Raw genomic sequence first — 12,294 nt, forward strand, 5'->3', positions numbered from 1 at the left:
TCTGAGGTATCACGTGACATTTATTTGCACCGCAAACATACTGGTTCAGTTCCAGTGCAGTAACCTAAAGTAAAGGGTGTTTATCAAACACAAGGGTGAGTGTTCAAAGCAGATGGGAAATGAACATCGTAAAGATGACACACACACACACTCCAGTCACTGTGACGACTAAATCCAATGTCTCCTGCAGTGAAAGGCTGTTGTGGGCCGCTGTAGGCCGGTCTCTTTGCTGCTGATGTGTACTGGTCTCCTGTGGACTGATTCCTTGCCCGCCGACTGCTGGTTCACCACGTCTCTCTGATGATTGGTTAGTTGACAGGTAAACCGTAGAGTAAAATGCTGATGGTAAAAGTGTACAAAAGTTAAATCTGTTACGATACTTTTATATTGTACTTATTTTTGGAGCTTGACAGACATGGTCACTATACTATTCACTAATTCAGAGAGTGGAAAATGATCATGGGAAACGTTTTTTGGAGCAATAAATCTGGGTGAATACTAAAATTGAAAACAGGAGGGAAATGTCTATTTAGATATCTCTTTTATTCTAACAGTAGTGGTGGATGTCTTACCCAGAAGAGTTTGTAATAGCACAGCCATTATGAAAAGGCTGAATATGGCGGCCATCCCACAGGCCAGCGGCAGCTGAACAGAGCTGTGTGTGAAGTCTCTCCACGCTCGGATTAACTGGATCCTCCACAGGACTAAAGAACAGGGAGTCACGTCCCCCTCCTCAAACTCCCTGCATCTACAGCAGGAAGAGAGAACAGATTCATGCTCACAAAGAAGTGTTTTCACTCCTTAAACTCACTTCCATTGTTGTTAAAGTCCACATTTTTACTTTCTTAGTGCACATCGCTTGTCTTATTGTGAATGGCTTATTGTTGCATGCTATTTTAAGAAAGAAATGTTTACTTACATCAAATGAAAGAAAATAATTAAATTAAAAAGTACAAAATAAAAATATATTAATATGATATAATCAAAAGTGTAGTTAATTCATGATTTATAAAGCATTAACAAACATTAATAAGCAGTTTATAAATACAGCTATAAATGCTTTATTCTTGATTTATAAGCATATCTATAATGTGTTTAATAATTGTATTTTCATACTTTTTTCATACATAATTTCTAAATAAAGTATTACATTATTTACAACCCAGTTATTTAGGAGTTGTCAGTGGTTCATAAGATTGTTTAAAAAAGTAAATTATTAATAAACTACTTAAAGGAACACTCCACCGTTTTTTGAAATAGGGCTTATTCACCTTCTTTCCTACATTTAGATAGGTGGGCAAATGCATTTTTGTCTCAGTGCATGCATTGTTTTAGTTTGACAGGGTCGGCGCTAGCTTAGCTTAGCATAATGAATGGAATCCTTTGTTGCCAGCTAGCATGTCCTGAGTAAAAGTGATATATAAAAAAATAAAAAAAACCCCACCTAATTACTTCTTGTGGCCTGCGTATTCACAACAAGTACAAATAGTGATGCAGATTAACACTAGGCGATTTCCTAGGCAGATATTGACTTGGGACCATATTAGGGGGAAGCATAGGCGAAGCACTGCTACTTGGGCGCAGAGATATCACGCCCAAGTAGCAGTGCTTCGCCTGTGCTTCCCCCTAATATAGTCCTTAATATATAAGTAAAAATCTGCCTAGGAAGTCGCCTAGTGTTAATCTGCATCGCTATTTGTACTCGTTGTGAATACGCAGGCCACAAGAAGTAATTAGGTGTTTTTTATTAATTTTTTATATCACTTTTACTCAGGACATGCTAGCTGGCAACAAAGGATTCCATTCATTATGCTAAGCTAAGCTAGCGCCGACCCTGTCAAACTAAAACAATGCATGCACGGAGACAAAAATGCATTTGCCCACCTTTCTAAATGTAGGAAAGAAGGTGAATAAGCCATATTTCAAAAAACGGTGGAGTGTTCCTTTAAAGGTAAATTTATACATCTTATCATTTAGACATATTATATAATAATAGACATTACTATTATATAGTAATAGTTACTCAGTGTGTTAATAAATGCTTTATTAACACGTATTCTTACTGTAATTCATGATTATTTCAGGTAGTTATAAAACATTTAGTAGTTGTCAGTTAAATATTTGTGTGAGCTCATCTAAAGTGAGGACTATTTATGTCCATAAAGCTTTTCTTTCAGGATTATTTGATGAATTAAAAGTTCAGCATTCATTTGAAATAGAATCCTTTAATTTTATAAATGTCTTTACTGTCACTTTTGATCTATTTAATGTGTTCTTGCTGAATAAAAAGATCTTCAGAAAGATAAATAAAAATCTTACAGGCCCCAGACTTTTGTTACAAATTTGCTGTAAATTACCTTTAAATCAAGTCCCTTTGTGAATCTTTTTTATTTTTGAGGTTTATAAATTTGGCCTATATACTATAACTAAACTACTGCATGCACAAACACATACACTTGTTTTGCACCATGTTTTGCGTAATTCAAATCAACTTCAGAGCTGAAGAGTTTTTCTTCAAAAAACATGAAACTAACAAGCAAATGACATGTAGAACACACAGACCTGGATAATAGATTTTCCACAACAACGCTCCGGTTCATATTGTGTGCAGCTGAGATTCCCATCTGATCTAGAATGATGTCAGGAACTTCATAACCCTCCTCAATTAACATGGCCAGATTAAAGTGTCCCTGAAAATACACACAAAATACTTGGAAAATAAATAAATATAAAGTATATATATACTTTACAACAAAATCTGGAGTGGATGTCTGTGGGTTGATTTAGCTGTACAGTAAAGCTAATATAATAAGACTATGTAGTATTCTACATGCAACAAGTGACATTACTTATCGGCCAACTAAATTCCACTTCACGTTGTGCCAAACAAACCGCTCAATTTCTTTTTTCACTTTCTGTTTTTTTTTGTTCATTTGTCACTCATATGTAAATAATGTAAAAAAAAGCGGAGCAAACATTTACATACTACATACAAACTTATACATACTACTGTACAAATAGTATAGCAGAATCCCTATCAGTGTACATATTTCTATGTTGTATATATATATACCTGAGGACTGCCATGCACTGCTGCTGTACTGTACATGTGCATGGCCTTCACCATATCAGCCAGTTTACTGTAATAATCTCCCATCCGCAACAAACCTGCAGAAGACAGAGAAGCAGTAACAGATGAAGGCAGAAAGAGAGAGAGGGTGGAGGACAGCATGAATATTTTTACTGTGAATCATTTCAAATCAAGCTGTATTTTTTTTTAAATGCAAGATTTGTAATTGATGTCATTTAAAATGCAAGATATGAAATTAAAAATAATGCTAGATATGAATTTTGAGATGTGGTAGAAATAACATCACACAGTTCAGGGAGAAAATGTGAATGCCTTAATTCAAAGTCATAAAAGGTGTTTATGAAATCATATTTAGGGGCCGTTCACACAGAACGCGTTTTTCCATTCTACTGCACTTACTTTTCCATTATTTGTAAATGCGCTAGACGGACGCGTATGACCGTTGTGCTCGCGTCCTGTGTGTTTTGCAGCGTCTCCGCTGGACACGGCATCCTAAAAACGCGGCGCTCAGTTAATCTTTTAAAAGACGTGTCTCGAGACCTTGCGGTTTTTCCCCATTCCACTGCCTGTGTCTCGCGTTCTTCAAAGCAAAAACGCACTCTGTGTGAACCAGCCCTGATTCTTCTAACAGATGTAGTTGTAAGTTATAGTTGTCACTGCTGTATTTCTGCTGGTCTGCAGAGGCTCACCAGATTCCTGAGGGATGTGATTGTAGGTAGAGTAGTTGTGATACCTCCACTGACAGGCAGAACTGTGGCCTAACACCTAGAAACACGTACATTAGGTGAATGGTATATATATGTAAAAAAACAACCAGGAAATGAAACTGGCTGATTAGGAGACATATAAAAGATGTTCACCTCACACAGATGGGCGGCATTGTGCTGTGCCACACTAAGACCAGTTTCTGCTAGAATGGCATATTTCACCAATGCTTCATCCCTTGAACAGACAACAAATATCCACACAAACTTTTAGAAATATGTCATTTCAACCCAGTATGAGTTTCTTTCTTCTGCGGAACACAAAATAATTTTTAATAATGTGCTTGTCACTTTTTTCCATTACAATATTCATGAACACAAAAGCAGAAATAAGGGTTATTTTAACAAATGAGATGAACTGAAGGAAGGATGGATCGATACATGCATGAACGAAGGTATGGTTGGGTAGGTGGATAGTTTTTAGGTACAGCAATTTAATAATTGGTCTTAAATGTAAAATAACACTAATGTGTTCACTGTATAAATTAAATATTGATTCATCTTTGTTAAAATTATGTTTTGTTGTTTAATTAACATTAATGACTTTAATGATATTTAGGAAACATGCTAAGTTCAAATGCTTGTTTCTCAGAAAAACACTGGTACAGCCAGTTATTCTAATTTGAAATGTGTGTTCTGTGTCGGAATGTCTGTTTTTGTTTTGGACTGTGTGATTCCGCTCACTGCCAATTTATCCAATAGTATATTACAGCATATTTCAGCCATGGAAGCCAGCAAATGAACTGGGTCAGAGATCTACCGGTACTAAAAAGCCTTGGCACCCATCTAAAAAGCTCTATGACCAGAGGCATATTAAAATGCAGACATTAGCTGATTAACTTACAGTGGAAGGCTCGTCGCTTTCCATTGTCAATTGCGCTCGTGTCCTCAATCTGGCAACCCACGTGAGCGTCAAGTCTTAGGAGGAGGACGAGAGAAACAACCCTCTCCAATATCTAGAATTTAGACTGTAGTACCCATTTCAATGGATGACGAGATGGATGGATGGAGGAATAGATGGATAAAGGGGAGGATGGATGGATGGATGGATGGATGGATGGATGGATGGTTAAAAATATGACTGATAAAGGGGGGATGGATTAAAAGGATGGATGGATAAAGATATGGATGTATGAATGAATGGATGGATAGATAAATGTATGGATGGTTAGATGAAGGGATGTATGGAAGGATGATAAAGATGGATGGATGAACGAAGCAATGGATGGATAAAGGTATGGATAAACAGATGGATGGATGGGTGGATAAAGGTATGGATGGATGAAGGCATAGATGGATGGATGGGTGGATGGAGGTATGGATAGATGCTGTCTGTGAATGTAAACAGTCTGCAACGTCTACTTTGACCCGCCCTCAAGCACTAGCCTAGTTAAATAGTTATTCCAGTGTTTCAGGACTTGGATTGATATGGTAAAATCGACTCCATCATTATTGTCTTTACAGTGTGTACAATCGCTAAGCTTTAGGAAGCCTCCGGAGCTGAAGTTCAGTTATGGTAATGGTCTTTTCGTTTCCGTCACGCGCTGTAAGCGGTAGACCAATCACCATGAAAAGTGAAGCCGCCTATGGCACTGGTGAAAAAGTCCTAATATGGCACTGACATCTTGCACTGGTTTGGCCAATCACAACAGGTAATCTGACTATCAGAGCAGAGTAGACCAATCACAACAGACTGGGTCATCTGACCAATCAGAGCAGAGTAGACCAATCATAACAGGTAATCTGACCAATCAGAGCAGAGTAGACCAATCACAACAGACTGGGCCATCTGACCAATCAGAGCAGAGCAGATCAATCACAACAGACTGGAGCATCTGACCAATCAGAGCAGAGTAGACCAATCATAACAGGTAATCTGACCAATCAGAGCAGAGTAGACCAATCACAACAGACTGGGCCATCTGACCAATCGGAGCAGAGAAGACCAATCACAACATACTGATCCATCTGATCAATCAGAGGAGAGTAGACCAATCACAATAGACTGATTCATCTGACCAATCAGAGCAGAGTAGACCCATCACAACAGGGGCACGTTCAAGTTCAAAACGGTGCGCAACGTTTTGCTACGGTTTCCGGGTTGAACGTCATGTTTCCTGGAAACGGCGTGCACCGGTGTGCAACAGGGTTTGAGATACGTTTTCTCTTGTTTGGTGGGTGTGTCAGAACTGCAGTCCAATCAGCAGCAACATGTATATAAAGCACGCGGTATTAAAGTGAACTCGCACAATGGGTTCGATGCAGCTCGGTATATGCAACAACTGAGGATATTAGAAGACATGTTTGTGTAAGTTTTATTGTAAAAATATAGGATATCAACATAATGATGTAGTTGTTTATATTTTTAGCTTCATTGCAAGTGTATGACATTTGGTATAGAAATAAACAATGGTAATTAAGTGCTTTTACTAAAAATGAGAAAGAAAATACAGGGTATTAAAACAGTATGAACTACAAATAAAGTCATTTAGTCTGAATTAGGTAAGATGTGTGCTTCCATTTCAGTTTCAGCAATCCCTTCACTCGATTGGGATGTTCTCTTTTGTTCTGGGCGGCAAGGGCAGTAACTGTAACATCGGGCATATTTTGTAGTATTAAACACATATTTATACCGACTTCATCAGGCTCCGAAAATTCTTCACAAAGAACACAAAGAATGGCCTTCTCAGCTGCCATAGTTGCAACTCTTGCGTCATCAGAACAGTGTGTTCAACGCATCACCGTTTCTGTTTAAAAAACGTTGTGCAACGTTTTGTCGGGGCTGAACGCAGCCCAGGTAATCTGACCATCAGAGCAGAGTAGACCAATCACAACAGACTGGGCCACCTGACCAATCAGAGCAGAGTAGACCAATCACAACAGACTGGGCCACCTGACCAATCAGAGCAGAGTAGACCAATCACAACAGACTGGGCCACCTGACCAATCAGAGCAGAGTAGACCAATCACAACAGACTGAACCATCTGACCAATCGGAGCAGAGTAGACCAATCACAACATACTGATCCATCTGACCAATCAGAGCAGAGTAGACCAATCACAACAGACTGAGCCATCTGACCAATCAGAGCAGAGTAGACCAATCACAACAGACTGATCCATCTGACCAATCAGAGCAGAGTAGACCAATCACAACAGACTGGGCCACCTGACCAATCAGAGCAGAATAGACCAATCACAACAGACTGGGCCATCTGACCAATCGGAGCAGAGAAGACCAATCACAACATACTGATCCATCTGACCAATCAGAGCAGAGTAGACCAATCACAACAGACTGGGCCACCTGACCAATCAGAGCAGAGTAGACCAATCACAACAGACTGGGCCACCTGACCAATCGGAGCAGAGTAGACCAATCACAACAGACTGGGCCATCTGACCAATCGGAGCAGAGAAGACCAATCACAACATACTGATCCATCTGACCAATCAGAGCAGAGTAGACCAATCACAACAGACTGGGCCACCTGACCAATCAGAGCAGAGTAGACCAATCACAACAGACTGGGCCACCTGACCAATCAGAGCAGAGTAGACCAATCACAACAGACTGGGCCACCTGACCAATCAGAGCAGAGTAGACCAATCACAACAGACTGAACCATCTGACCAATCAGAGCAGAGTAGACCAATCACAACAGACTGGAGCATCTGACCAATCAGAGCAGAGTAGACCAATCATAACAGGTAATCTGACCAATCAGAGCAGAGTAGACCAATCACAACAGACTGGGCCATCTGACCAATCAGAGCAGAGAAGACCAATCACAACTAGGCATGTGCCGGTATCACATTTTCATGCTGCGATTAATTGAGTGATCTTTTATCACGGTATTTGATTTGATTTAAATCTTGATTCAATATTGACTAATTTTGGATAAATATTAGGAAGGCTACAGTAGATAGCCCACATGTTATTTTTTTTCTCATGAAAAAAAATATCTCACATAATGCTATGAAACCATATACTGTAGAGCCCTATCAGCTGGTATTATTAAAGGTTACAAATAACTAATTAAATCAAATATAATGTGGTTTTCATTATAATAACAATTATGTAATGACACAAGTAAAAATATAATAAATATGTAAAAAAGTGCAGTGCACATATTCAGCAAAATACTCTTTATCTATTTGTTTTAGTCATCTAACATGCTGCTGGTCATTAAATGGTTTAAATGTAACGTTCTGTGACACAATTGTTCTCCTGTTATCAAAAGTTATATCAAAAGTAACCTGCTCTGTCTTGTTTGACGGTCTTCGTGTCCTCTTTGCTCCGCGACTTTTCTCTGCGTGAGAAAACGGATGTGTCGCGTGTGAAGAGTCTCGCGCTGAATGCGTCGAGTTGGCAGCTCTGCTTTTAGAAGCGGGATGGATCCGGATAGATCGGCGGCGGCCATAGACTGTAGGCGGCGGCGTTCCTCCTTCCACCATGCTGCTTCTCTATGTGAGGACTGTTTACATTAGACTAGAAGCGGCCGCATGCTTATACACATGGCGATTGTTTACATCAGAGTGCGCACGTGTTTCGCGCAGCATATACACAGTGTTTGTTTAAGCGGCTGATGGAAAATAATCTATAATGCGCGTTCTAAAAATCTAAATTCGGATCTATTATTTTTCACGGTATTTTGAAGTGCCTGCGATAACAATATCGTGCATATTCATTACCGCGATTTATCGCATTACCGAATACCGGCACATGTCTAATCACAACATACTGATCCATCTGACCAATCAGAGGAGAGTAGACCAATCACAATAGACTGATTCATCTGACCAATCAGAGCAGAGTAGACCAATCACAACAGGTAATCTGACCATCAGAGCAGAGCAGAGTAGCCCAATCACAACAGACTGGGCCACCTGACCAATCAGAGCAGAGTAGCCCAATCACAACAGACTGGGCCACCTGACCAATCAGAGCAGAGTAGACCAATCACAACAGACTTGGCCACCTGACCAATCAGAGCAGAGTAGACCAATCACAACAGACTGAACCATCTGACCAATCAGAGCAGAGTAGACCAATCACAACAGACTGGAGCATCTGACCAATCAGAGCAGAGTAGACCAATCATAACAGGTAATCTGACCAATCAGAGCAGAGTAGACCAATCACAACAGACTGGGCCATCTGACCAATCGGAGCAGAGAAGACCAATCACAACATACTGATCCATCTGATCAATCAGAGGAGAGTAGACCAATCACAATAGACTGATTCATCTGACCAATCAGAGCAGAGTAGACCCATCACAACAGGTAATCTGACCATCAGAGCAGAGTAGACCAATCACAACAGACTGGGCCACCTGACCAATCAGAGCAGAGTAGACCAATCACAACAGACTGGGCCACCTGACCAATCAGATCAGGAAAGGAGGGATTTAGAAAGACTGAATCTTTCAGATGAGTCGTGTGAGAATCATTGAAAAATGTGGTGATGTGCAATGTTTTTTTGTTTTTTGAGAAAATTTTATGACCTTTGAAGCCTGTTATAGGTGACCTCAAAATCAAAATAAAGAACCTTTAAAACAGCATAATAAGGACACTTTAAGGTAGGGATGAATGATGGATGAAGGGAGGGATCTCTCACCATGATCCTCTTTGATAAGTTTGAAGAGCTTCTTTAACCATGAAGCCCAGGTGGCCGTTCATCTCAATGACTTGCTTCAACAGCCTGAAGAAACAGAAACCCAACAAAACAGAGAAACAAAGACTTGTTAAACACCGATCTATCCATCAGATTAAAATGACAGCTTTTGCATTCATAAAGAAGTTTTGTCAAATCTGTAAAATTTGTCAATATTTTTCTAGTAAATGATCATCCATTTGAGTTGGCCGCTGTACTAACTGAAGTGATAGATGAGAGTATAGATGAGTCTGACATACAGCACAGCTTTGTCTTGATCTCTCGCCACTCCTCGTACAGTTCCAGTGGAGAGAAGTGATGCCGCCTCCACAGCGCCGCCCACGTGACCCAGCTGAGCCGCACGCAGAAAGAACTGGAACGCAGCAGTCTGAAAGAGCATTGAGATCAATACACCATACACTTCTGCCATAAACACATTTTCATCAGAATAAAGTTCTCACGACAGAAGAAAGCATGAGAGAATTCAAACTCATGACTCTTGATGCCAATGTACAATCTATCTATCTATCTATCTATCTTAGTCTTTTTTTTTTAACTTGACAGCACCTCTTTTTTGTAATGTTTAAAATTTGACAGTAACTCTTTTTTGTATTTTTTCAAACTTGACAGCAACTCTTTTTTGTATTTTTTCAAACTTGACAGCAACTCTTTTTTGTATTTTTTCAAACTTGACAGCAACTCTTTATTGTATTTTTTCAAACTTGACAAACTCTTTTTTTGTCATTTTGTAAACTTGACAGCAACTCTTTTTTGTATTTTTTCAAACTTGACAGCAACTCTTTATTGTATTTTTTCAAACTTGACAGCGACTCTTTTTTTTGTCATTTTGCAAACTTGACAGCAGCTCTTTTTTGTCATTTTTAAAATTTGACAGCAACTCTTTTTTGTAATTTTTCAAACTTGACAGTAACTCTTTTTTGTCATTTTTCAAACTTGACAGCGACTCTTTTTTTTGTCATTTTGCAAACTTGACAGCAGCTCTTTTTTTTGTCATTTTTAAAATTTGACAGCAACTTTTTTTTGTAATTTTTAAAATTTGACAGTAACTCTTTTTTGTCATTTTTAAAATTTGACAGCAACTCTTTTTTGTAATTTTTCAAACTTGACAGCGACTCTTTTTTTGTCATTTTGCAAACTTGACAGCAGCTCTTTTTTGTCATTTTTAAAATTTGACAGCAACTTTTTTTTTGTCATTTTGTAAACTTGACAGCAACTCTTTTTTGTATTTTTTCAAACTTGACAGCAACTCTTTTTTGTATTTTTTCAAACTTGACAGCAACTCTTTATTGTATTTTTTCAAACTTGACAGAAACTTTTTTTGTCATTTTGTAAACTTGACAGCAACTCTTTTTTGTCATTTTGTAAACTTGACAGCAACTTTTTTTGTCATTTTTCAAACTTGACAGCATCACTTTTTTGTCATTTTTCAAACTTGACAGCAGCTCTTTTTTTGTCAGTTTTCTAACTTGACAGCAACTCTTTTTTGTCATTTTTAAAATTTGACAGCAACTCTTTTTTGTAATTTTTCAAACTTGACAGCAACTCTTTTTTTGTCATTTTGCAAACTTGACAGCAACTCTTTTTTGTCATTTTTGAAACTTGACAGCAGCTCTTTTTTGTCATTTTTAAAATTTGACAGCAACTCTTTTTTTGTCATTTTTGAAACTTGACAGCAACTCTTTTTTGTATTTTTTCAAACTTGACAGCAACTCTTTTTTGTATTTTTTCAAACTTGACAGCAACTCTATTGTATTTTTTCAAACTTGACAGAAACTTTTTTTGTCATTTTGTAAACTTGACAGCAACTCTTTTTTGTCATTTTGTAAACTTGACAGCAACTTTTTTTGTCATTTTTCAAACTTGACAGCATCACTTTTTTGTCATTTTTCAAACTTGACAGCAGCTCTTTTTTGTCATTTTTCAAACTTGACAGCAACTCTTTTTTTGTCATTTTGCAAACTTGACAGCAACTCTTTTTTGTCATTTTTGAAACTTGACAGCAGCTCTTTTTTGTCATTTTTAAAATTTGACAGCAACTCTTTTTTTGTCATTTTGTAAACTTGACAGCAAATCTTTTTTGTCATTTTTAAAATTTGACAGCAACTCTTTTTTGTCATATTTGAAACTTGACAGCAACTTTTTTTTGTCATTTTGTAAACTTGACAGCAACTCTTTTTTTGTCATTTTTGAAACTTGACAGCAACACTTTTTTGTCATTTTGTAAACTTGACAGCAACTCTTTTTTTGTCATTTTTAAAATTTGACACTCTTTTTTGTCATTTTTCAAACTTGACAGCAACTCTTTTTTGTAATTTTGTAAACTTGACAGCAACTCTTTTTTTGTCATTTTTAAAATTTGACACTCTTTTTTGTCATTTTTCAAACTTGACAGCAACTCTTTTTTGTCATTTTGTAAACTTGACAGCAACACTTTTTTTGTCATTTTTGAAACTTGACAGCAACACTTTTTTGTCATTTTGTAAACTTGACAGCAACTCTTTTTTTGTCATTTTTAAAATTTGACACTCTTTTTTGTCATTTTTGAAACTTGACAGCAGCTCTTTTTTGTCATTTTTAAAATTTGACAGCAACTCTTTTTTGTCATTTTTGAAACATGACAGCAACTTTTTTGTCATTTTTGAAACTTGACAGCAGCTCTTTTTTGTCATTTTTAAAATTTGACAGCAACTCTTTTTTTGTCATTTTGTAAACTTGACAGCAACTCTTTTTTTGTCATTTTTGAAACTTGACAGCAACAC

At 37.7% G+C, this 12,294-nt stretch overlaps 1 protein-coding gene across 1 annotated transcript in view; it reads right to left on the bottom strand.

The window, feature by feature from the left end:
- The window catches only part of LOC311072847 (protein sel-1 homolog 3), a 29,045-nt gene continuing 16,751 nt past the window's right edge, over positions 1-12,294 (bottom strand). The window contains exons 16-23 of the mRNA XM_084098149.1: positions 9,775-9,902; positions 9,479-9,562; positions 3,952-4,033; positions 3,781-3,856; positions 3,074-3,168; positions 2,563-2,690; positions 573-748; positions 1-339 (exon numbers count right to left, since the gene is read on the bottom strand). Of these exons, the coding sequence (XP_083954275.1) occupies positions 104-339; positions 573-748; positions 2,563-2,690; positions 3,074-3,168; positions 3,781-3,856; positions 3,952-4,033; positions 9,479-9,562; positions 9,775-9,902 (1,005 nt within the window). The 3' untranslated portion in view covers positions 1-103. The remainder of the gene's footprint in view (positions 340-572; positions 749-2,562; positions 2,691-3,073; positions 3,169-3,780; positions 3,857-3,951; positions 4,034-9,478; positions 9,563-9,774; positions 9,903-12,294) is intronic.

The sequence above is a fragment of the Abramis brama genome (genome assembly GCF_963993115.1).
Source record: "Abramis brama genome assembly, chromosome: 22".
In the NCBI taxonomy this organism is placed as follows: Eukaryota; Metazoa; Chordata; class Actinopteri; order Cypriniformes; family Leuciscidae; genus Abramis; species Abramis brama.